Source organism: Heloderma suspectum, chromosome 1 (assembly GCF_057233095.1).
Source record: "Heloderma suspectum isolate Gila_16-S chromosome 1, 16-S_ref, whole genome shotgun sequence".
In the NCBI taxonomy this organism is placed as follows: domain Eukaryota; kingdom Metazoa; phylum Chordata; class Lepidosauria; order Squamata; family Helodermatidae; genus Heloderma; species Heloderma suspectum.
The window spans coordinates 320,843,630-320,869,704 of record NC_139458.1 but is presented as its reverse complement, the minus strand read 5'-3'; the positions used below and the strand labels follow the sequence as shown (position 1 = coordinate 320,869,704).

General features: G+C 41.1%; 1 protein-coding gene across 3 annotated transcripts in view; it reads right to left on the bottom strand.

The window, feature by feature from the left end:
- AFG1L (AFG1 like ATPase) overlaps positions 1-26,075 on the bottom strand; it is a 90,037-nt gene that overhangs the window by 7,586 nt on the left and 56,376 nt on the right. Inside the window, exons 9-13 of one of the 3 annotated variants that reach the window (XM_084827233.1) lie at positions 24,914-24,984; positions 24,557-24,657; positions 13,706-13,846; positions 9,621-9,734; positions 3,413-5,174 (exon numbers count right to left, since the gene is read on the bottom strand). In XM_084827233.1, the coding sequence (XP_084683359.1) occupies positions 5,040-5,174; positions 9,621-9,734; positions 13,706-13,846; positions 24,557-24,657; positions 24,914-24,984 (562 nt within the window). In that variant the 3' untranslated portion in view covers positions 3,413-5,039. Of the gene's footprint in view, positions 1-3,412; positions 5,175-9,620; positions 9,735-13,705; positions 13,847-24,556; positions 24,658-24,913; positions 24,985-26,075 lie in introns of those variants that run through there. The other 2 variants (XM_084827235.1, XM_084827234.1) reach the window with 2 other exon arrangements.

Sequence of the window (26,075 nt, the reverse complement as noted above, 5' to 3'; positions counted from 1 at the left end):
TACCAGTATTTCAAATGAAGCTCTTTCTTCCCTTCCTTCTCCCTCTTCAAAATTTCATTGTAAGCAAGCTCCCAACAGTGGGCATGTAAGAGCAGAAAAGTAGGGGGGGAGAGGTTTTTTGCCCCTCAAAAAAACCTACACCAGAGATTAGGGGTAGTGACCTCCTAATGCCCACCTTAAATACCTTCTTATTAGGATTTCTAATCCCCTGTGTAGCTTGGCAGTTTTTACTTTTTGTTTTAGTATTTGAGAAAAGGAAACTTTACGCATGGCTAGCACAAAAGCCACTGGACCTAACTGCCTGAAGTTTGGCAGGTTCAGTCAGCTCCACAGGGGTACCAGGTCCCCAAATTCCATGCACTTATGTGGAAGAAGCCAGTGTGGTGTAGTGGCTAGAGTGTTGGACTGGGAGCCAGGAGATCTGGGTTCTAGTCCCCACTTGGCCATGGAAGCTCACTGGGTGACTTTGGGCCAGTCACAGACTCTCAGCCCAAACTACCTCACAGGGTTGTTGTTGTGAGGCTAAAATGGAGAGGAAGAGGATTATGTACTCCACCTTGGGTTCCTCAAAGAGGAAAAGGCTTTGACACATTTTCTTGAAAAAAAATCAAATTTTACCTATGGCTAGAAAACAAGCCACCAGGCCTGTCTGAAGTTTGGCAGATTCAGTCATCTATATAGGGGCTGCCAGGTCCCCAAACTCTATGCACTTATGTGGAAGCACACAAAAACTATAGCTCTTTGCTTTGACAGATTTTCTTGAAAATAGCAAATTTTACCTGTGATTAGCACAAAAGGCACTGGACTTAACTGCCTGAAAATGGGCAGGTTCAATCAACTCCATGGGGGCTACCAGGTCTCCAAATGTCATGTATTTATTGTATAAAAGAAAAAAGTTATGTCCGTTTGTTTTCCAATGCAAGTCAATGGGAAAATGTAAAAAAAAATGGCAATTAGGACAGCTCAAAAGATCAAGGGAGCCCGTGTCCAGGTGGGCCCTCTCCTAACAACGCCCCTGTACACACATATATACATGTATGTATGTATGTATGTATGTATATATTAAAAAATGGGTGATAAAAATGGTGTGCATTGTCAAGGTTATACTGAATGTGTGCTGAGCTATTATAAGTGCAGCTGCTGCCCATATCAAAAACACACCTCTTAAAAACACAGAAGAGTAGCACTTCAGGCATCTGCACAGAGATACCATGTTACTCTTCCACCCTTCTTAAGCAAGTTGGCCTTTCTCTGGTAAGAAAAAAATGGAAGCAGCGTTGGGTAACCATGGATGACATTGCGTGGATTTCCAGCCCTCTGTAAAATGTGAGTGAATGAGCCATGGCGATTCCAGAATAAGTCCTCATCTTGAAGCAGCCTCGGTGCCTCTGCACAATCCAATGCTCAGTTCTCAAGTGTTATGCACTGACCTCCAGATCACCATCCTTTTTAACAAATGGTTTGGCAACCTTTCAAGATTTTGGATATTATAATATTTAGTCTTTATAAATGACATAATGTAGAATATGCTCAAACAACTGTTATCTATTTCCAGATGATCTGAACCTGAGCCCTATGTGTACACCTTGAACTCCTATGCAAACCATCATTGTTTCAATGGGTGCTCGTACCACATGTTCATATCCTTGTGAAGGTCTTTGTCAAGACCTTAAATAAAACGATACGATTATTTATTCCATCACAATGTTAGGAAAATAGAAGCACAGAGAGCGGACATTAAGAAGTCTATGAAAAGTCACCAAGATTGATTGAGATTGATTTTCTGTCCAGGGACTTGCAAAGTGTCAGAATCTCAGGAAGGTCATCTACATAAAATAATGTCCTTCAGCTGTTCCAAAAATTTCTTGATGGACATCACAAGCTCAAATGTTTACACTATAACTGTTACCATTAAGGAACACAAAACCCATATCAACAAGATCGGATTTACGAGCCATTCCCACTGATGCAATTCCATTGATGTCAAAAGAATTAAACCAGGAGTACATGACCTACCTACTCGGTATTCTATTCTATGGCACAAATATTGTTGCTGTTCAGACGTTCAGTCATGTCCGACTCTTCGTGACCCCATGGACCATAGCACACCAGGCCTTCCTGTCCTCCGCTCTCTCCCGGAGTGTGCTCAAGTTCATATTCATTGCATCGGTGATGCTATCTAGCCATCTCATCCTCTGCTGTCCCCTTCTCCTTTAGCCTTCAATCTTTCCCAGCATCAGGGTCTTTTCCAGAGAGTTTTCTCTTCGCATTAGGTGACCAAAGTATTTGAGCTTCAGCTTCAGTATCTGTCCGTCCAATGAGCAGTCAGGGTTGATTTCCTTTAGGATTGACTGATTTGACCTCCTTGCAGTCCAGGGGACTCGTAAGAGTCTTCTCCAGCACCACAGTTCGAAGGCATCGATTCTTCGGCGCTCAGCCTTCCTTATAGTCCAGCTCTCACAGCCATATGTTACTACTGGGAAGACCATAGCTTTGATTATACGAACCTTTGTCAGCAAGGTGATGTCTCTGCTTCTTATTGTGCTATCTAGGTTTGTCATAGCTTTCCTCCAAAGGAGCAAGCATCTTTTAATTTCATGGCTACAGTCACCATCTGCGGTGATCTTGGAGCCCAAGAAAATAAAATCTGTCACTGCTTCCATTTCTTCCCCTTCTATATGCCAGGAAGTGATGGGGCCAGATGCCATGATCTTAGTTTTTAATGTTGAGTTTCAAACCGGCTTTTGTACTCTCCACTTTCTTCCTCAACAAGAGGCTCTTGAGATCCTCTTCGCTTTCTGCCATTAGGGTGGTATCGTCTGCATATCTGAGGTTGTTGATAATTCTCCCGGCAATCTTAATTCCGACCTGTGATTCATCCAACCCGGCGTTTCTCATGATGTACTCTGCATATAAGTTAAATAAGCAGGGTGATAATATACAGCCTTGTCGTACTCCTTTCCCAATTTTGAACCAATCGGTTGTTCCATGTCCAGTTCTTACCGTTGCTTCTTGACCCTCGTACAGGTTTCTCAGGAGACAGGTATGGCACAAATAATGTGATACAAAAATTCTTATTTTTATATAGCATCATCTGTGTACATGATGCTTTACAAAGAATAAGTTCGATGGATCCCTACCCCATGAGACTTACAAGCTAAACATATGTGATTTCCATTTCCAGAGGCATAGCTGTGTTAGTCTGTTGCAGCAGAAACAAAGGCTCTTATGGCACCTTAAAAACTAACAACTTTATTATGCCATAAGCTTTGGTGGACCAGAGTCCATTTCATCAGATGCATGTGTGCTGATTTAAGATTAAACTTCATGCATCTTATTGAGTTGCCAACTTTGAAATAATGGACACTGCTACTTTAAGATTCTAGTAACTGGAATGAATGAAGGCTGCGAAGAGTGTTTGCAATTAACACACATTTATTTGGCAAATAGATCTCTCTTTAGATAAAAGGAAAAATGGCACATGCCATTTTAAGTAAGCACTTTAAAATAACCCTATAGTGATATATTACTTACGTTTTCAGTCATTAAGCAACAACAAATATTTTACCATTGGTTTGCACAAAAGTAAGCAATTGTATTTAATCTTGGGATAGAGAAACTCTTTGCAATATTTGCCATAAATCCTGCGTGTACAATTTAGTTACAGGTGCTGCCATACCTAATGTTTCAATATTTGCAATCACAGTAATTCTACAAATAACAAATTGCCTTCCCCCATAAAGCAGCAACCATGGGTTGGCCTTCTGTAGCAGCTGTGCATTCCCTGGTCTGGAATGATTGCTCCATAAGAATGCATAGAAGGGTTAGAAATGGAAATACGTGCTACATGCCAAGTATGCAAATCTATGGAGCAACTAACCATAGTAAGCATGGCCCCCAATCCAGAGAAAGTTAGTCATGCTTAAATCCCACGGGACAAGTTATTGTCTTGCAACTAACTTAGCTCTCATTGATTCAATGGGATGTAAGCATTATTAGCTTCATCTGGCGATCATATTTGTGAAGAAAAGTCTGGGTAACACTTCTGCATTCTTTAGCGTCAAGAGCTGTCAATACACTGATGACACTGCGCTCTATTTCTCCTTGTCATCTGGGTCAGGTGAGGCTGTGGAAATGCTGAACTAATGCGTGGATGTGGTAATGGGCTGGAGCGGCTTGAGACTGGGATTTCTGAAGAACGACTTGCCTCCACCTGTGCCTGCATATACACTGAGGTTCTCCACAGAGGTTCTTCCTCAGGTGCCCCGTGGGTGTGTCTGTCAGTGGTTCTATGTTACTCCGAATGCCTACGAGCATTGTTTTCTCCTGGGCTGCTGGGAGCACTTAAGAACACGAATGTGTTACACTAATATGACACTGGCATTAGTAGGCACCTGGTGAAGCAGGGCCACTGAATGGTGGTGACTGTGAATGAGGTGAAGGGCAGATTTAGACTTGCGTAACTGTCCTGTGAATAGTTACATGGAAAGAGCCTCTCTGTTAGGAGGGAAAAAGGAAAACTCTGGCAGTGCTTAGTCAAGGTCCGTTTTCAGAGCCTGGACGAAGTGCAGCCCAAGTCTTGTAAGCTGGTCTGCCTTTACAGCACCCAGTCACAGCTCACAGTAGGCGCTGTTCTTCTTGCACCTTTGCTGTGATGCATATCCACTTGGGATGCAATTCTATGCATGTTTAGACCGAAAGAACTGCTACAATTCCCAGCATTGCCCTCCCTCCTTGGGGAAGATTAGAGCCTCTCTTTCCATTCAGTTCATAAACTGAAAGGGGATTGTGATTCTTTGTTAATACAGACTCATGTTCGACTGTGGAAAAAAATCACAAAGAAACAGGTACAAACCCATTCCCCATCAGTGTGCCCATAAGTGAACCCTTACTCTTTAACAATAATTTAAAAAACTGCAAATGGCTTGGGGAATAAAGTGCAATATTGGTCAATGTGCCTGTTCAAAAACAATTTATGCTGGAGTTAGAGCTTTTCTTTTGTACAATTACTATTTGTGTTTGCTTTTGTTTGGTTTCAGCTACAATGATTTCTTGCTCCTGTCCCCATCTTTCCAGTACTGCTCAGTCTGCATTTCAGTGAGCCGTGAGATGGTACGCTGAAAGGCAAAAATCTCCTCCTCTCCCGTAAACATAGAAAGTGCTTTAGCTGAATCCTGGAGAGAGATGACAAGAAAACAAGGAAACAAAAGATGTAGGACATGCTAAGAAGGATACAGAAAATAAAGGACTTCATGTACCTGTACTGCATCTGTGTTGTTAGGGATCCTTGATCAAAAAATTATATGACTTCTGAAGCCAAACAACTCTTTATTAATTATGGTACACTCTGAGCTCTTTCTCACTCCCTTTCAAGCTCCTCTTCCTTGTCCCCTAAACCAGGAACATCCCTCATAGTGCCCAGAGCTCACACATTCAGAAGAACATAAGAACCCTGCTGGATCATACCAGGGGGCTACCTAGTCCAGCATTCTGTTCACACAGCGGCCAACCAGCTGCCCATGGTAAACCCACAAGCAGGACATGAGTGCCACAACACCCTCCCACCCATGTTCCCCAGCAACTGGTGTCATTCACGGTCCCTCCTCCCTGTCTGCCCCCACCCAATTGTGTGCAGTTCACACTCCCTCTTTCTTCAGCAATCATGTTTTTTGGGAGTGACAAAAATGCTTTTAAATGTTAAAAGAAGAATAAAGGGAGCACCACCTTGAAATGGCTGCTTGCAGGTCTCTAGCCATTTGCATACTTGGATATACCTCTGTGCAAGATGTTCTTGATCATCTTGCAGGTCTGTGTGTAGCATAGGAAATGTGTGTGATCTCTGCTGTTAGCTAACTGCTTGTGTCTCACACACAGCAGTGTTTCAATTTGTAGATGCTTGAGGGCCTTTACAGATTCTCTTTCCAAGAGAGGGGCCTGAAATAGTAACTTTTTTCATTCTTTGTGGTGGTAAGTCTGGCACTCTCATCATATAGATGTTGCTTCAGGAGCACATAGTAGTTTGTGCAACCATAGCTACTGACATCCTTTGTTTTGCAGGTGGTGAGGCAAGTACTTTAAAGCTGCTACCACATATTAGGTACAGAAGGTCTACATAACACAGCGGGCTCTATGGTGGTCAACATGCCATTGGGATGGTTCCATCTCCAGTCCCATCTTTCTTCCTCAATTTGTGCACCACATCACAATTCTGTGCAACGGTGCTGTATGACGTAGATGGTACCAGCTTTTTTTTTACAGGTATTTGCACTTGACATATATACAGTCAAAAGTGTTATCCTTTTAAAAAGACTTGCCAGTAGTGGGGAACCTCTTTCAGCCTGAGGGCTCAATTCAATTTCAGAGAAGCTCTTGAGGTCTGCACTCCAATGGTGTGTGTGTGGGGGGGTGGGGGGAAGCAAAAGGAGAGGGGCAAAACCACAAAAATACTAGCATATTTTAGCTGAATGCATTAGGAGAGGCAGAAGGGGCGTGGCCATATGGGGAACCCCACGAAGTCAGGATTTGGCCCATGGGCCTGAGGTTCCCCATCCCTGCACTAGTAGTTAACAGCCTGGATTCATAAAACTGTTTCCCCCCGTATCATAAAGAAACCTTTCCATTCCAGCTCATGGCAAGACTAAGATGAGCCCAGTTTTACAAATGGTATAATATGCTTGGACTGGAGGAAAGAACAGGTTTCGTAAGAGAAGGCTTTCTAAATTTGTGGTGGCTCGCCATCTGAAAACATGGTGCTCTTATCATGCTACATGTATGGTGTCACCTTGGGATGAATGACATTCTTTAGGAGAAAAGGAATGACTGTGTGAGCCTACTGTGGGTCAGTAGCATACACTAGAACATTAGCTACAAGAGGCCTAAACTCTGTAGGTTCAGGAACACTTTAATTACATTCCAAATGTGGCTATAAGCAACCACATTGATCTTCAGACTAGATACAAGGGATATGTTATTAGCAAACACAATACTTATTATAGAAATCTACTTTTAGTGGACCAACACTAGTGGCCATTTGCCACAGATAACAATAATTTGGGGCTCACCATTTCACATTTACTTTTTCTAGCAGAGATTTATATTGATAAATATTATATCATATGATTATCAATATAAACTATAATGGATGAACGTTTGCGACATTCTGTTTGCTCTGTATACATGTTTTGGGAAGCTGTGTGTATCAGCTCCCTCCTGCATGAACCCAGAATGATTGGGTGAGGGGATTGAGCGAGGAGATCAGGGCAGTGGTGAACGCCTCCCTTGAGGAGGGAGTGATGCCATCAGCCCTCAAGGAGGCAGTGATAAGACCGCTCTTAAAGAAGCCCTCCTTGGATCCCCAAGTTCTGAACAACTTTCGCCCAGTTTCGAATCTGCCATTTTGGGGCAAGGTGATTGAGCGGGTGGTGGCGATGCAGTTGAAGGTACACTTGGAAGAAGCTGATTATCTAGATCCATTTCAGTTGGGCTTCAAGCCTGGGCATGGGACAGAAACGGCCTTGGTCACCTTGGTGGATGATATGAGGAAGGCTCTAGATAGGGGTGAATGCTCCTTCCTTGTTCTCCTCGACCTCTCAGCGGCTTTGGATACCGTTGACCACAGTATCCTTCTGGACTGCCTGGAGGGCTTGGGCACTGGAGATACCGTATTGCAGTGGTTCCAGGCCTTCCTCTCCAGCAGGTACCAGAGGGTAGCACTGGGAGAGGAGGTTTCGGACCCGTGGCAGCTCACTTGTGGGGTGCCACAGGGTGCCATCCTCTCCCCCATGCTATTTAACATCTATGTGAAGCCGCTGGGGGTTATCATCAGGAGGTTTGGGGTGCGGTGTCATCACATGCGGATGACACGCAGCTCTACCTCTCGTTCAAATCTTCACCAAGGTTGGCCGTAGAATCCCTGTCCAAATGTCTGGAAACGGTGAGTAGCTGGATGGGGAGGAATAAGTTGAAGCTGAACCCTGACAAGACCGAGGTACTTTTGGTGAGAGACAAGAGGAGGTTGGGGGATGTTGACCTGGTGTTGAATGGGATACAGCTACCCTTGAAAGACCAGGTCCGCAGTCTGGGGGTCATTTTAGACACCCAGCTGTCCATGGAGGCTCAGGTGTCAGCTGTGAGCCAGACAGCGCTGTACCAACTCCATCTGATATGGTGGCTGCGCCCCTACCTTCCCGACCATTCACTCCCATCGGTAGTACATGCCCTGGTCTCCTCTTGTTTAGACTACTGAAATGTGCTCTATGTGGGGTTACCCTTGAAGACGGTTCGGAAGCTGCAGCTGGTATTGAATGCGGCGGCTCGCCTGATTAAAGGCAGCTGCCAGCGAGATCACATCACTCCAGTGCTGAAGGAGTTGCACTGGTTACCAGTTGTTTTCCGGGCCAAATTCAAGGTGTTGGTTTTGACCTTTAAAATCTTAAGCAGCGCCTCCAGCAACACCAGCCAGGCCGCTTAACAAGATCAGCCTTGGATGGCCTTCTCTCTGTCCCATCAGCCAGGACAGCTAGACTGGTGAGGATGAGGGGGAGGGCCTTCTCTGTGGTAGCCCCCACTCTGTGGAACTCCCTCCCTAGGGAACTCCGCCATGCCCCCTCTTTAATGAGCTTCCGCCACACATTAAAAACGTGGTTGTTCAGGCAGGCATTTGGGGTGGGTTAGGGTATTTTTAGAAATGTGATGTTTTAATGTAGAATTTTATTGTTTTAATTGTTTCTATTGTTGTACATCGCCCAGAGTGGCTGGGTGACCAGCCAGATGGGTGATTGATAAATTTAATTAATTAATTAATAAGCCAGCCAGCCAATGATGGGTCAAAAATTCATTTGGTTTGCATTTTAATGCATACTTACCAAATTCACACCTCCCTAAACTACACATGAACCAGAATGCAGTTATACACTGATCACTTTTCTGAATTCTGCAATGCAGTTCACAAAAAAGTAGAAAAAAACATGAAATATAGCACAAGCATGCATATATTAAGAGAAAATGCACACAAAATGAATTATTTATGGGGAAATCTCTTGCAAAAAATGTGTACAAACATGCATATATTAAGAGATATATTCATGAAAATACATACACATTTTCGTCTGAACTTTTAGGAAAAAAACTCACAAGCTGATATGGAATGGGACAGAGCAAACTTAATGTTGGAAAAATGAGAAAGTGAGCAGAATCTAACTTGATGGATTTGTCCATCCCGACATATAGCACTTCTTCTATTGGACAATAAATTGATTCCTACCATGGTGTCTTGAATAAAACAAGTGCAATATATAAAGCTAAGTGCAGTCCCAGTGAATCTGAAGAACTTGTATTAAAGAGTCAGCCTGATCCAATATTTCTAACATATTAGAAACATATGAATAATAAGGATGGAAGTATCTCTAGAATTATGCTAAAATTGATTGGTACTAACCATTTATGAATAGCATTACATTAAATTATAATAGAAGAAAAGGTGCTACGTTGATCCTGCCAGAAAGCTACAGAATGACCCATTAAATGCTTTTTTGGTGGTTTGTTTTACAATAGTGCCAATACTCGGACCAAAAACAATTATGCTCTCTTGCAACAAAGGCACTAATGTTCATAGTGCTTACCTGGCTCAACCCCAAATCATCCATCATCACCCTGCTTTCGTCCAGTCCACTATCATGGTGTTCTAGAACAAATATGCTTTCGAGAGGAGCTGCCGCAGAGCAAATAATACGCACCTGGAAGAGAGGCAAATGGCTGAAGGTGCTGTCACTTATAACTCCTATTCCTGCTTTTGAATTAAGTGAAATATCTTTTTTAAAAAGGTGGCAGCTTCCAAAGTGCATTCCTTTTGTCTGATATAAGTAGCAATTGATAAAGACAACAGCTGAAATGATTTCTGATTTCACCCTATATAACTAGCTCTCCAGAAGAGTATAGCATATGAAGTGAAATGGTACCACCATTCTTCAGCTCTCAGCTACTAGCCATCATCCCAGCTTAAATGTTCTGTACCAACACTATCACTACTAGCTCTAGTTCACCAGTTTTTGACACAGTCATGGGCCAGGGTGTCATATTTTCCACCTTGCCCATAGTAAATATCCACAAACTCAGAACAGTTGGCCATTCTTTTCTCTTCCTTCTCCTCCTTCTTTTAAAGAGCATATGCTCTTTAAAGTATTATTGCTCTTTAAAGTATTATATTATACTTTAAAGAGTATTATGGGCATGTCTGATTTTTAGGCTTTTAAATAGCACTTAGCTTACAAACAAAACGAAAATGCATTTGAAAATTAATTCCTATTTCAATCTGTGGGGGGAAATGAGCCAAAATGGTATTTCCTTCTATTTATAGATGAAGCCACCATTCTAAATGATCAGACTGGTTATGCATTATTAAATAAATTCAGTTGTGACAAATTTAATTGGAGATTTATTGTCATTAATTTTCAGAAATAACATTAATGCTTATAGATTTGACTGGAAGGAGTGAAAAGCCAAATGGGGATTTGTGGAAGGATAGAGCTGATAGAGGAGGGAGACTTGTTTTATTCTTGCATTTCAGCTCTCAGTTCCTGTCAGTTTCTCACCTGGCCAGCGAGGGGTCTGTGGAGAGGTGTCCCAAGAGCTCTTGAGATGCAGATCTAAACCCTCTTAAGAGTCTCTTCATCCAGCAGTACCAGTGTCATGTTCCCTTCAGCCACTCAGACTTCTTACCCCAGCTGTCCAAGGGCCCCGAAAACACTGGAAAGCAATGCCAGGCCTCCTTGAGGCAGGGTCCAACTGTGTCATTCTGCTAGAGCAAATGACATTGCGCTAATGGAAAGTAGGTTCCAAACTATCCACAAAAGGAGAATCCAACTAAAGTTACGTTTGCGCAAGCATTTGCACAAGCACGATTGTGCAAGCATACTGTGCAAGCAGTTGTGCAATGGTAGGATTCAACAGAGCTCCACTAGAGTTATTTGAGTTTGCAGAATGACACTGTTAGATATTGCCCTTGCAGTCTTCTCACGTGGCCCCAATGATGAGATAACTTCCCCTTCCTATTGTGAGAGCTTGTGATAAATATGTCAAGTCCTGACTATGAAGCTCAATACTATCCCTTGCAATCGGCTTTGAGCTGAAGGGTAGAGTCAGAAATGCTCCACATCTTTGACTCCAATCCTATTTTGGGTGTGTTTGCTGGGCTTCGAGGAAGCAAGTGGCAAGCTACTTGCCTTTCTTCAGCCACTCAAACCTCTAGCCCAACTGGCCAAGGGCTACACTTGCACCCTGCTCTCTGCTGCTAGGAATTATCCCTAGCAGAATGAAGTAGGGATGCTTGAGGAATTTGATCCTTATGAATTCTGATGTGGACTGACCTGATCTGGACCTCCCACATTAATGTGCTGATCAGAATATAACATTCCTTCAGATTACACATTTCTCCAGATGTCATCATGGAGTTCTCAGCCCAAAATGTGTATAAAAATGCATGTTTTAGTATTAAATACATTTCAAAATGCATAATTTGAGATGAAATATTTTTGTATTTTGTGAGAAAATACATTCAAAAATATGCATTTAAATACATATTTAAATACAAATTTTTGTGTGGACAAAAACATTCTGCAGATTAATTTGAAGATGGGATAGAACAGGCTTATGAATAAACACATGCAAAACTGACATAGAGAAGAAATATAATGATCTCTTGATTCCTGCATGAAGGTTGCATGCATGTGAAACTCTTGGGCCACAACAGTTGTAAGACAGAGGACATATTTTTCTTATTCCCCCCAAAATTTTCTGTCAAGTGTGGGAAATCTCTACTTTGCTTTCCACCAGCCCTGCAGATCACCCAATTTCCCATCTATGGCATCTACATACTTAGACAGGCAGCTACAGAGAGAGATGATGCACTGTAAGGGGGTCTATAAGGAGAGTTGCACCACCCATCATATCTTTTTACTTATTTAATTTTTTTCTGAATCCATTCAATGGGAGCTCAGGGCAATTTACATTAAAGTCATAAATACAATAAAATACAACAGTTTCAAACAAAATTAAAACAAAACTGATATAACATGTAACAATAAAATAAGGGAACCTTCTAAAAATAAAAAACCACCCTTAGGGCACAACTCCATGCATGTTTAGACAGAAAAAAGTTCTGCTACTCCCAGAATTCCCCAGACTGCGTGGTTGGAATGCTGCGAGCTGTAGGAGTGTGCCCTTAATCAGTAAAAGCTTGGCGGAACACTATGCTTTTTAACCAGCCATCTAAAGGTCAATAACGCAAGAGCCAATGTGACATCCCTGGGAAAGACTTTCCATAACTGGGATGCTGCTACTCAGAAGGCCCTGTCTTGCAAGGTGACAGCCAGTAGCTAACACGGCACATGACACCTGTGAGACAATGTTTATGGATGAGATGGGATATGCACTGTGTGTGTGTGTGTATCACCATATTTCCAGTGACAAAATACTATTGCTGTTTGAGTGCTGCGAATGCCCCCCCCCCAAGTGTTACATTGAGTAAAGTCATCTGAATCCACCAGAACTAGGGATAGACAAATTTGTCTGTTTTGTTTTCTATAATGTTTGCATGTTTTTCAAGTACAAGTTTGTTCCATTCTGTTTCCATATCAGTTTGTGATTTTTTAAAATCAGCATGTAAATTCGTATTTTCGTGCACACAAAAATTCATATGCATTTTTTGTATACAGTTTTCCGTAATGTGCAAATTTGTGAATGTATTTTTTGATGGGAGAACTGCATCACAAAAGTTTACAGAACTGCAAAAACTGAAGGATAATTGCATTCTGGTTCACATCTTAGTTCGGGGTCAGTTCATATTAAAATACAAGCCAAATTAATTTCACCCCCATCCCTAACCAGAACAAATAAGTAACATCTAAAAGGAGCAGATAAATGATAATCTGGGTAACCCCCCATATATCTTGCTGAATTGGAAGGAGGTTTTTTGGGTGAATTTCTTTTCCAGGACATTCTTGAAAAAGGTTTTAATCTCAATCGATATTTCCTGATTGCATAAATATTTAAGTGCGTGCCTATAATCACACATAGGGTGAAGCTTAATGTCTTCCATTACTTTTTTAAACATCAGCTTAAATACAAAGAGCCTTTTTAGTTGTTTTAATATTGCTGATTTTGCTTCCATGATTGAAACCTTTGTAAATCCAAGTTAAGTGCTGCATTTATCATTACTATTTCATTAGAGGTCCCACAACTCAGACTAAAGCCGAGAGTGGCTGTTTCTTCTAAAATTAATATCACTTTTGGGCAAATCCATTAACACTTTGTGTTCACTCTGGAAGAATAATGACTGAGAGATGTTTGGGGTATTGGGAATTAGTGCATTTAGGTGAAATACGAGGAAAACATAGAAAAATGAGACAGAACAGCCACCTGGTGTGATTGTAGCCAACATAACTTTGTTTCCATACTCTAAAATATATAAATCAGATATGCAGGTGATTTCAACATGGCTATTGTTTGGTACAGCTAGATTATGCCAACACAATTGTTCTATGATTTGTTCACCTCCATTCATCTTATATGGTAGCTAGTTTCCAAAGCAGCAAGCATGTACAAGAGAACATAGAATTATCTAACCTGCATTACAAAATATATTAATCTTATCTTGGTAATTTCCAGAACAATTCAAGATCTTGTTAAAATTTACAAATTGAATGCTTACCTTCTTATCATAAAAAGTATCAACAAGAGTAATGAAGCGTCGAGCTTGAGTCCTTTTTGCCATTGTGAACAGAGGTATGTGATGAACAAAGACTAGGTCAAAATTCTTGGCTACTTCCAAATAATCACTGGCTCCAAGTGGCTGAAACAGAAAATGAAACACATCAGAAAGCCTACAGACAGTCACACTCCATACTTTAAAAGGCCACCATAGTATTACAGTGGAACAAAATCCTCCCAACTTTTTGTTAGTAAGTGATAAATTCCTCAAGTTGGTGGCTAAGTTTAGATTTATGCTGTCCCATTTAAATCAAGAATTAATTTGCGTTGACATCTCCAAAATGATTGGGACTGGGAGTGAGGTGCACAATAAGAGGGGGATTTAACTCTTATCTCAATGCTGCAGTACAAGTGGAAATTACCCCCCTCCAGCAGGGGGAATATTTCCTCCAGGAGGGAAGCTGTCATTGGCACCAATAGAGGTTTTCCTCCTGTGGCAAATAGCAGCTCCAGGGCTAGGAATTTTCACCAGGACAATGGTGTGGATCCCAATCTTGATCCTTCCCGCCCGCCCCCCCATCATGGCTGCTATTTTGAAAGAAAAAGAAATAAGACACAAATTCAAGTCATGCACTGAATGTAACATCTAGTTTGGCCCCAAGTCTTTCAGTTTCTTGAAACAGCTCCTCTGGATCTAACTGATGGCATCTGGAAAGAAAAGAATCCTGGTCCAAGAATCCAAAATGACACAGTGGCTACAAGAAACTGACAGATCTAACAGCACCATAAAAGCACAATGCAATAATATTAGATGTGTAATTGATGTATGAACAAAATCTAACCAAGGGGGCACTTCTATGGCCACTAGACCCTGTCTAGAGGGCCATAGGATTTTTTGGTTCCCAGAAACTGTGCTCCCTTCCCCCTTCCCCATCCCCCTCGTAGCCGATGTTGTTCTCTCCGCACCGGCTGTCTCTGCGCTTGGAAACAGAGCATGGAAGTGGGGAAAAGGGAGCAGTCCAGGGCAGGGAGACCGCAGAAGCCATGATATGCAGCTTCCTATGCGCCACATGGCCTCCTTCCCTCCCCCTCCCCGAAGCCATGGCTACACAGCCAAAATTGGCCATCTAGCCAAAAATGCAGGGTGGCTGAAACATGGAGGCGAGGATCACCTCTGTGCTCTGGCTGCCCTGCACTGGATACTCGGCAGCCTCCAGCTTCAGAGACTGCTGACTATCTCAATAGGATTGCACCCTAAATCACTTAGTGAAGCTCCAACTACTGGTGAAGAGAATTCCTGCAAGCACACACACATTACAGATATACTTTGTATGGATTAGTCTGAAACTTAGGACAGTAGTAGATGCATTCCTGAAATAATCTAAATCTAACACCAGAATCTGATTAAAGTTTCTATAAATTAAAATAGCAGCTACAACATACCAAACAGAAGAGCATTCATGGATCACTCCATATGCTATGCTACATTTGGGAATAAATGAAATAGTACTACAGAGTACCTATGATAGAAAAGACCAAGACCAAGGCTTTATTTCTGATTCCAGATGCTGAAAAACTAAAATCAGTGTTCCATGCCTAGAATGGGGTGGGGTGGGGGAAATGGGCCCAGAATTTAAGAGACAGAATATTTCCATACTCTAAAATATATTCATCAGATATGCAGGCCAATAGAATGCATGTTTATTCAGAGGTACATGATATGGTATTGAGGCTATACTCGTTAGGCTACACTTACTTTGGAATAACGTCGGCCCAGACAGGCCATCAACTACAACAAGGCCTTATATACAGAGCAGAAATTTCAAGGATGGATATAATAATACATTAAGTCCTGAACACAGAAAGTAGGAAGGTTATGAATTCCTTCACAAACTCATGTATATAATTTGTTTTTCTACATTTGATGACTGGCAGCTGAATGTGGGAACAGACTTCATTGAAAAGCACTGTGTATAAAATAAGGTAATATGAACGTTCTATCTGTTGTGGTGGTATTATTATTATTATTATTATATCCTGCCTTTTTCCCAATACTAGGACTCAAGGTGGCTTTACAACATTAAAATTTGTTGTAACGTAATCCTGCATTGTAGTCCTGCAGTGGTCCATTCACACCTGTAGATCATGACTGTATGTGAACTAACGATAAGATTCTACTGCAGGTATAAGCAACCTCATGCCTTCGAGATGCTTTGGACTTCAACTCCTATCAGCCCCAGCCAGCATGGCCAATGGTCAGGGATTATAGGAGTTGTAGTCCAGAATATCTGGAGGCCACCAGGTCACCTACCCCTGTTCTACAGTATTTAAAAGAGAGAGAGAGAAAGAGAGAGAAAGAAAGAGATGGTCTAGTTTAACATTCCACAGAAAAGAACGATGGAAACCTATGAACCTAGGGTGCCACATGGGGCACCAAACGATAATAAAATGTAAAAAAACCTGTATGTATTTACCCAACATAGTTTTGAAATGAAGCTCTGCCTGCATACTTCATACTTACTGTTATTCCTGAACTGGCTCTATGGCCAGATAATGCTGCCTTTGCACAGAGGAGCAGGAGCGTTGTGACAGATCTTTGCTTCATTCTTTTTTGGAAAATCTCTAGTGCCACTGAATTAGACCCTCTATATAGGAAAAGATGTGCCCTGCCACAAGAGCTTCTCAAAAGCATCACTTCAGCCTTGCCAGCTGCCCATCGTACAGCTGATGTTCTCTCGCAGGCATTGTGAGGGTGTTGGGCACATCTGCTACAGAGATATAGAACTGGGCATTTTTATTGGCAACAGAGCTTGAGTATATTTGCAGGCAAAGAGATTATTTATGTTCCGACTTCTAACAGTAAGAGAACCCCTCAGGCTTATGAATAAGACAAATGACTTGTATCCTTTTTTAAAATGTTTTGAAAGAAAAACACAAGCCCCTAAATATCACACAAATCCACGTGCTTTGTATAAAGCCAACCTACTTTGAACTTGAAAAATAACAATGCCACAAATTTGCTGGAAGTCTGGGATCAAGTGTGATCCTGTGAACATCGGATGTTGCTTTATACCAAGCCAAGTTTCAGCCAGATGCCCTTCCCAGCCAGAGACCCTTTTAAATAGAGGTGTCAGGGATTGAGCCTGGGACCACCTTACAAATGCAAATCATGAGCTCTGCCACCGAGCTACAGCTCCTCTCCATGCACAACGTGCTGAGCCATTGTGCGATGAACATGCTGAACAATGTTCTTACTAACTAGTAGCAAAAAAGCTGTATAAATCCAGACTCCCGTTACTGTAGCTGGTTACTCTGCAACAGCATCCTTCAGTTAAATTTGTTGGGTAATACTTTAATTTCCTTGAATGAGCCAGACAAGTTACTTGAGCTTATCTGGAGTTCAAGGTTTTGCTTTGTATGAAAGATTGATTAGCACATGACTACTAGGACTCTAGGCCTTACAAAGCTTGGAACGTTGGGATAATTTACTGTGAAAGTGTCATCTTTCTGAAGAGCTTAATGCTTCTGTATCAGTCAGTGGCAACCTCAGTACAATGCCTACTTTTCAGGAGATAATTATTCTGAAGCCACGTAACTTGCCTTATGAATAACTTGATTTACTTGATTTGAATACTCAATGGCCCTTCAGCTAGCATCATCTTTGAACATGTTATTCCGCCTCAAGTTTCAAATAAGATTACCTGGTAGGTACAGCTCCACCTTCTTATGATGGCATTCTTTAGCCTCACTTCTATTACTTATTGTAGTAAGTGAATGGCTTAAAAAAGAAAGATGGAATCACCAAAACTCCACTTCACTTATAGTGGTGCTTTCTCCATCACCGCCTCAATTTCACTCCCATTCCCAACCCTTTCCTGCAGTTCGCTGATCAAATCCAGAGAATATTGGTTTATAGGATATTGTTGGTCAGTCAGGCCCTATTTATATAACAAACGTATATCTGTTTTATCTCACTTCAACTTTCAGGATATCAGGGAAAAGCAAATCCACTTCTTTCCATACAAATATATTAATATTAACGTTTGTGATTAATGAGTTGGCTTTCTGTCTTGCAGCAGTCATGTAAATGACAGATGATATGAAAAACCACTGTGGATTTTTATTACTAATTCTTAATACTGGGAGGTAGGATTTTATCGATGTTACTCTAACTCCAAATGCATTCATGCCAATTCAGGCCCACCAAGCTGTGAATTTACTTTAGTTTGCTTGATTGGGCTGTCCACTTCATTTCCCATTTAACTGCCAAGTTAACAAATGTTCAGCTATCATTATTTCAGTTCAAGTTATTTAAATATTTAGAGCTGCCTATATATTGTAATATTCTAATAAATCGCTTGGTTGTTCATAATTTATTTCTAGTATTAACATACAGATATGATGGCATTGAGCATTTTTGTATTTGAAGAAAAGAGGCAAAGTGACAGCCCTCTGCTTTGCAGTGGAATTATTATTATTATTATTATTATTATTATTAGCAGCAGCAGCAGCAGCAGCAGCAGCAGCAGCAGCAGCAGCATAAAAGACCACAGAAGTAGAAACTGGAAGCAGGAAAATCGAGTAATCTCTACAATCTGCCTGGTGTGATTTATATCCTGCCTTTGTTTTGTTTTTTAAAATACTCAAGGCAGCTCTGTTGCTTTTAGCTTTTGTGGGCCTTTCTATTTTATGTAGGCTGTATTTGGTAATGAACAAGCTCTGTTAGCATGGCAAGAGTAAGGGGAAGTTTCCACAGCGCATATCAGATTTATGAGAAGCATCCAATACCATTATTTGCATGGAGAATGTAACAAGTGGCCCAACCTTTCTGAAGATACAACCAGTGACACATTGTTTCCACAATTGCATCAGCTGTGGAAGTCACTGCTTGGACATTGTGGGTATATCAATGTATGGGATAGTTCACTCACTCACTCACATGTGTTATTACAGATAGCTCCAAGTGTTGGAATAGTTATGGCAGGGGATCACATGAAAAAAAGGTGCAAACTAAGGGTTGGTTTCTTCTTTGAGTTAAAAAAAAAGTTAGTAGGTGCAATAGCAAGGGTCACTTGGAGTGAAAAGCTAATTAAAAGCTTTGGATATATCAGAGAGCCCTGGGTAGAAACAGGGGTCTCAAGTGGGGGATATTACCTAGCACCCAGGGGGCTGTCTTCATGAGCGATTTAGCGCAAAGTTAGAGCAGTTTGAGTTCCTTCGCAACAGATGACATTGTCACCATTCTGCTGCCAACCAGCTGCTTCCCTCTTGAAAAGCTACATTTTCTGAAACTCCTTTTACTCTGACTTTTTTTTTTTTTTTACTAAAAGCGGCTCCCTGGCAGTTTTACCACACTGTGCCATATCCCCAACCCCCCACACACAAACATTAAATCCTGGGCATCCCTCTGTGACCTGGCAGTGATGTGGTCAAGGGAGTAGGACGCCCCATTCCCTCTTGTTTCCCCAACGAAGTAATTTTTCCCAATGAGAAAATCCCCAGGAGCACAGCAGCCACTCCTCACATTACCGCAGCAGTGGGGACACTCATTCACCTTAGCTAGCCTGCATTTAATCTTTAACATATCCCCCCTTCTGTGCATGTTTACTCAGAATAAATAAATTTCACTCCCCTACAGTGAAAGGATTAAAGGCTAGCTTTAGTAACTTGCCCTAAAGTGCTCTTTCGCTTCTCCATTGCTCTCTTAAACTCCATGGCATTTTGCTGGTATGAAGCAAAATTGGGGTGTGGGGGGACGCTCTCAGGGGAGCCTTCAGATGCTGCACTGGAGAACCGGGGATTTGGGCTTCTTCAGGGAAATCTGCACACATGGGGAAAATTAGTTGCTCTCCATTCATAATAATGTAGTAGCAGGGAGGAGCCTGGACAGGGGCAGGAAACAAGCCTCTCTCATTGGTTGAGCCGCCCCTGCCAGTTTGATAATGTTCAGTTCTACCCCCCACCCCCGGAAGTATGTTCGTTTCAAGCGCTGTGTGACCCCTGAAAACTGGATTTTAACGTATGCTACACTAGGCTGATCTTGCTTTGTGTGTCCCTGATGGGCCAAAGCCAGTTCCATGAAAATCCGGGTAATACTGCAATGTGCTTCTCATTCCATTGTTGTGAAGATCCCCCTCAGATGGAGCCAAATAAGTTTCCATTTTAGCTTGGGTTTCTAGTATATAAAAAGACTAGTATGTTCACTATGTTCTGTACTAGTGTTGGTTTCATTCTGTTAGAAGCCTGGCCTGATTTGCTCTGCTGTTTTATATTTCTGGCTGTTTAGCCAGGGGACTATGCGTTTGATTCAGTAAAATTTGCCAAGCCCTTCACTTTCTGGATTCAGTCAGCTTTATTCAGCCACTTCCGCTAACACCAACTGCATCACTCAGAGCCATTTTTCACTTAGTAAACAAGCCCTCCCATCTTCAGGTTGTACCCCTGTTTCAAGAGTTCCTGAAAAGGCAATCAATCAATCATTCATTCAATCAATCAAATAAATATCCTTCTCACCCCACCACAAGTCCATGACTGAAGCATACTGGATATAAATGGCTTTTTAAAAATTACATATTTTAGCACATCAAAGGTTGAGGTATATACATATAAGTGTTCATGTAGACCTTTAAAAGAAAAAAACTGCAAGTTTTCCTTAGGACTGAAATTAATTACTAGAAGCTGCTACAATTAGGAAAATGGAGTGAGCAAGATTTGGCCCCCACAGAGTGGTCCCATTATGTACCATCATCAAGTTACTTATGCTGGCTGAGAAAGTTAGTCCTGTTGCTGTAGAGCAGGTGTGGGCAACTTGTGGCCCTCCAGATGTTTTGGCCTACAATTCCCACCATGCCTCACCATTGGCTATGCTGGCTAGGGCTGATGGGAGTTGCCAGCCAAAATATCTGGAGGGCCACAAGTTGCCCAGCTCTTAAGTAGAGAAAGAATCTATACTCAGCCTTAATAACATATAAAAAGTTCGTATTGCCATCAGAGGGCAGCATTTACTATGCATAAACAGGATTGAAAGTTTTTTTCTAAAGAAGTAGTCAGGAAATAGAATACTTTGAGGTATTAAAAACAGATATATGCTGTATTTACATTTCAGGTCAATATTAATTTACAATATTTATAGATTTACAATATACAAACTCTGAAGTTAGATTAAACGAATTGAACAAAAAGCAGAGAAATGAAGTTACTTTTTATATGATAAATAATAGGGGTAATATATGAAAAGCAACTGTACAATGTATACAATTGCTCTACATGATTCAGCAGAACTTCTTTCATTAGCTGTGTAGCATCTAGAACCTTAGACCAAAGTAGAGGTTGTGAAATAATAATATTTTAATATATATGAGTATGCAATCAGGCATGACATTTTACTTGTGTATTATTTGGGGTGAGCACATTTATGGTTTTAGGACCTTCTGGATACAGGCCCTTTTAGGACATAATGGGCAGTATCCAACTGTTCCCCAGTGCTAGCGCTAGCGTCAACTGATGCTTGTGCAATGTAACGAGCACTTGCTGGGGCAATGGGAAAAAGTGGCAATTTGCCATTGCCCTAGCAAGTGCTAGTTACATTGTGCAAATGCTGGTTTATGCTAGTGCAAAGTCATTAGGACTAGCACTGGGGCACAGCTGCATGCTCCCCAATGAAATTAAACAGATCTATGTTTTTGTAAGACAGCAAGTTAGAAATAACGCACTACACTTTGTATTGAGACTCCAGAAATCTGCATGCAACAAACTTACCTAACCGTACAGATGAAACATGCAAAATGTGTACAAGGTTGTAGATTAATGTATACTGGCAGTTTGTGTGCAAAGCTTGTGTGTGTAGGTGTGTGTGTTGGGGCCATAAGCCCTGACAGAACCTCTGTGTATAAATTACGTGGGTGGGCATAACTGAAAATATAGACTGCAGATAGGGTTGGCCTTGATTGACCTAAGCGTGAAAGAAAGATCTCTATTACCTTTTCAAAATGAATCAGTTTTCTCGTGTGTGTTCATTCTTTTCAGTGTAGAATTATCAGTTCAGTACTAGGACAACCAACAGGGAACGTCTTCATGTCTTACTCCTGAGCTCCTAGTGTAGCGGTAGGCAACCTTTTTGTGCTGTGGGCACATTCGGCAATTTGAGAAACTGTCCTGGGCACCACCACAAAATGGCTCTCATGGGAGGTGTGGCAGAAGCTAATGTTGTACAGTTTAAAATTTAGGCTATAATCCTAACTGCACTAAGTAGTAAGCCCCACTGCATTCATTGTTATTCCTCTCCACATGTAAGCGCATAGGACTGAGCTGTTGGGTTTCTTTTCATGGTTTTGCCAAGGAGATTCCACAGAAGGCAATTTTTAATGCTCCCCTTTTACTGTCCATTTCTCTTATCAAGTAAACTAACCTTGCATTAATGTATTTGCTAGAAAGTACAGTAGCTTTCAGTACTGTACCTAAGTTAGACACAAGAATACTTGCCTATGTTGGCATTAGGTGTTGGAGGAATGTTGTTATATATAAACATATATTTACAATACTTACAAAATGCACAGTGGCTGTTATGGATGACATGTTAAACATAGTTTGGAGCAACATAAGTGAGAGCCAGAACAAGCTGCCATGAGCTGTCACACTCCCCCCTCCTTCCACACAGCTGAGACGAGAGACGTTCACTTCCACTTTTGCTTACTTGGGGTTTGTCATTTCACCTGAACCAACAAATATTAATTATGGTTTGTTGGAAACAAGCCAATTTGAAACTACAGGTTATGAAACTAGCTGTTTCAAGAAACCATAGTTAAGATCAATCACAATTTAGGGTTTGGACAAAACAACCAACTGTGGTTAAGCCAAAGTGGAAGCTTCCAAATTCCTCCTCACGAGCTGTGTGGGAGGAGGAATGGGGAGGGGGTGCACTTGAGCCAAGGCTTAATGAAGCTTGCTTCAGCTCATTCACTTTGCACTAATTAACAGTTTAGCATGAGAGCTGAATGTAGCCAATACGTAGGTAGTAGTAACATTATAAAAATATTTCTAAACTAGAAAAATAGCATGAGTTGAGTATTACTAGACCTACGCCTATGGGAAAGGTGTATAATTTCTCAAGGGCGAAGATTTGTCACATTATTCTGCAATTATATATATCACTGACATTTATCCTAGTTTGGAATTCTAATTGTCAACATTAAGTTCCCTTCTAGCTACGGAAAACACTGCACCATTTTGCTTACGTTATGCTAGAAAAAAAGTGGGCTTCTATTCCAGAGCTTATATGGACATTACACCGTAGTGTGATGGTCATCATAAGTATAAATCTTGAGCAGAGAGATGGATCTATTCATAGCAGTAAGAAAAAAGGAGAAATGTTCCTGAACATGTGTCATGAAAAGATGAACTAAAATAACGTTGTGGAGAACGTCTCCTAGTTAGAAAGACAGCACTGGAGCTGGAGGCACATGTTGTTACAGATACTTCTTAAATATATTTTTTGTTATACAATGGGCTTGTCATCTTTCACATTATGTCCCTCTTGCAGAGGCTATCCGTATACCCATTAGAGTGATGAGATTTCTAGATATCATTATATTCTGGAGAAACAGCAAACATACTTTTAGAATATACCATATGCAGTTATAAAACTCCAAAGTCCCACTTTACACAGAACTACCTATTGTCTCTTAAAACATTTTTATCTATAAAACTTCAGCAGCTCAGACATACATCAAGTAGCTTTGGCCCTAGATAAAGGCTGCAGGCTTCTTTAGTAAGTTACCTGTCTGGTAACTCTATGTTTTCAGCTCAGCTCCAGATGGACACTCTTGGAGCAAACAACATTCCACAGGAATCAACCTGTGAGTAATGAACTTGGAGGATAGCCTGCAAGTTCTTGGCTGAAAAGGCATTTAAGTGGAAGTCATATCTAGGCCTCACTGTAGGGTAAAAGAAAAAGGTCAAGGCTAATCATGGCAAATTCATGATAACACCCATGTGGAGAAGCTTGTGCAGTACTTGCCCAAACTGTCAGAATACCCTTGACTTCTAGATGCTTGGGACAGTAAGCAGGGGATGGGCGTTTCTTCATGCCCTACTCCTGAGCTTCTAGTGTAGGGGCAGGCAACCTTTTTGTGCTGTGGGCACATCTGCCAATTTGAGAAACTGTCCTGGGCACTATCACAAAATGGCTCTCATGGGAGGTGTGGCAAAAGACAAGTAACCTATCCAAAAGAATAAATACATGGCAGAGGAGGCATCAGAACCCTAACATACTAAATGGCTTCTTTGAATCCACAGTTTTCAGCACCAACAGAAATATATTTCACAGCAACCCCAGCTGCTGGTAGGAAAATGTGTTAATTTTTTCTAAAAGTGGGGAGGGGTAGGGTACCTTGGCTGGCATCAAGAAAATGCTTGGGGGTGAATTGGTGCCCACAGGTACCATGTTGCCTGCCCCTGTTCTAGTGGTATTTTGGTTAGCCACTCCTGGAAACAGAATGCTGTACTAAATAGATTTTTGGTCTGACTTGGAAAGGTACTAGTAACCTATGCTCCTTACCTAAGTGAGCAGCAGTTTAAAAAAGTAACTAAATATGAATTATTTTAGGGCATTAATATGTTAGCAAGCTCCAGAATTTTATTTAGCCATTTAAATTATATATCACATGTTACTTTGAAGAGAAACTTCCTGTACCACGCTTCTTTCAGTGTTCCATTTCTACTCTGCAATCCAAGTTTTGTTGTTGTTGTTGCTAATAGACTCAAAGGAGATCTGAAGGCTTATTTGGAGCTGGGGTATGATAAATACAGGAGGAAAAAGCCTGAAAAGCCCAACTCGGCTTGACTGGGTACTCACTCTGTCACATAGCTCTTCAAATGTGAAGTCTGCAATGGTTCCACACGCTTTATTCACTCTCAGCCCTCTGCCTTGTACTTTTAAAATCCTTGGTCTAGTTACTATGGGAACATGAACAAAGACTCAATCTTGTCTGGATAATTACTATAAAACTCATCTCTTACAGATAGGAAATGCATAGCTTGATGAATAATAGCACATGATTCAACACATAAATTAGACAAAATGCTGATACAATGACTGCCACTTGAGTGTGGCATCAACCCATATACAGCAGTGGAACTTATTAATTGGTCAGTGGAGATTGGGCATTGTGTTCTAAATGTATTCTCTTTCAAGAGAAATTAACTTACGTACAATCATTTTGTTTTTGAGCCAGCTCATCAAACAACTTATCCATGACAGCCTCCACATCAGCTTCACTTGTGCTACAGTGAAAAGAATAATAGAATATGAAATTAATAACACTTGAAGCCAACATCAAACAGCTGCCTGAGCTTGGTTAGCTTTTTGCCCATAAAGAGACAGAGAGAGAGAGAATGAACAGGATGTTATGTTGTAAATACAAACATTAGATTTAGAATACACTTAAAAGCAGAGAACATTAACTCTCAGGTAGATGATTCTGTTTTATTTACATACATTGAAAGACTTCTGTGTTTCAAGTTGTTTCCATTAATGAGGCAATGCGTGCAAGGCAAGGCCAACAGCAACTGTATATGTACGCAATGAGAGAGACAAGCTTCTGTCTATATCTTGCACACAAGAGCACAGAGGCAAAAGCTGTCATGCATCAGAAAGGAATCCCATTGGATCTCTCCCCCTCCTTTTCTCTACATACATACATATACACATGCACACGTGTGCCCCCCTACCTTGAAATAGATATGTTCCACTAAATTCAGTGAGGGTTTTTTTGAAGTAAACATGCATATGATCACCAGATTCGATATATCTAAAAGCGGTCTCCAAATAATTCTGAAATGACCAATGAGCATGTCAAACCTTCATTCCAGGATTTGGATTCTTGGAAAGGCATGTAATAATTCCATTCATGAAGATTATAAGTCACAGAAACTTTTCAGCTCTAATTAAAAGCCACCAGGTGGTTTACAGTGACTGTTTCAGTAATACTTTCCCCAATTTACAATTAAAGAATGAAAACTAAAGGATGGCTTTTTTGCAAATGGCTTGTTAATAAATAGTAAATGTTAATAATAAACAATATAAATAAAACTGTGTAATATGCTCCTCAAAATTGGGACATGAACACCTGCTGCTATTAAAATTACGAAGCCAGATTTCAGGTATTATATAGACCTTGGAACTTTAGGCACAGCAGTTTATTGGGGAAAGACAATACTAAGAACACACAATCTTGTAGCAAATAGGCCTGGGCTACACAAAGCAAAATGGAATAAGGTGGTAGAATGGACTGTACCACATGAGGCTCCAAGTGGGGGATCACATTAATGCATGCCCTTTCGATATTCATTAAACAAAACCCTCTTTGTAAATA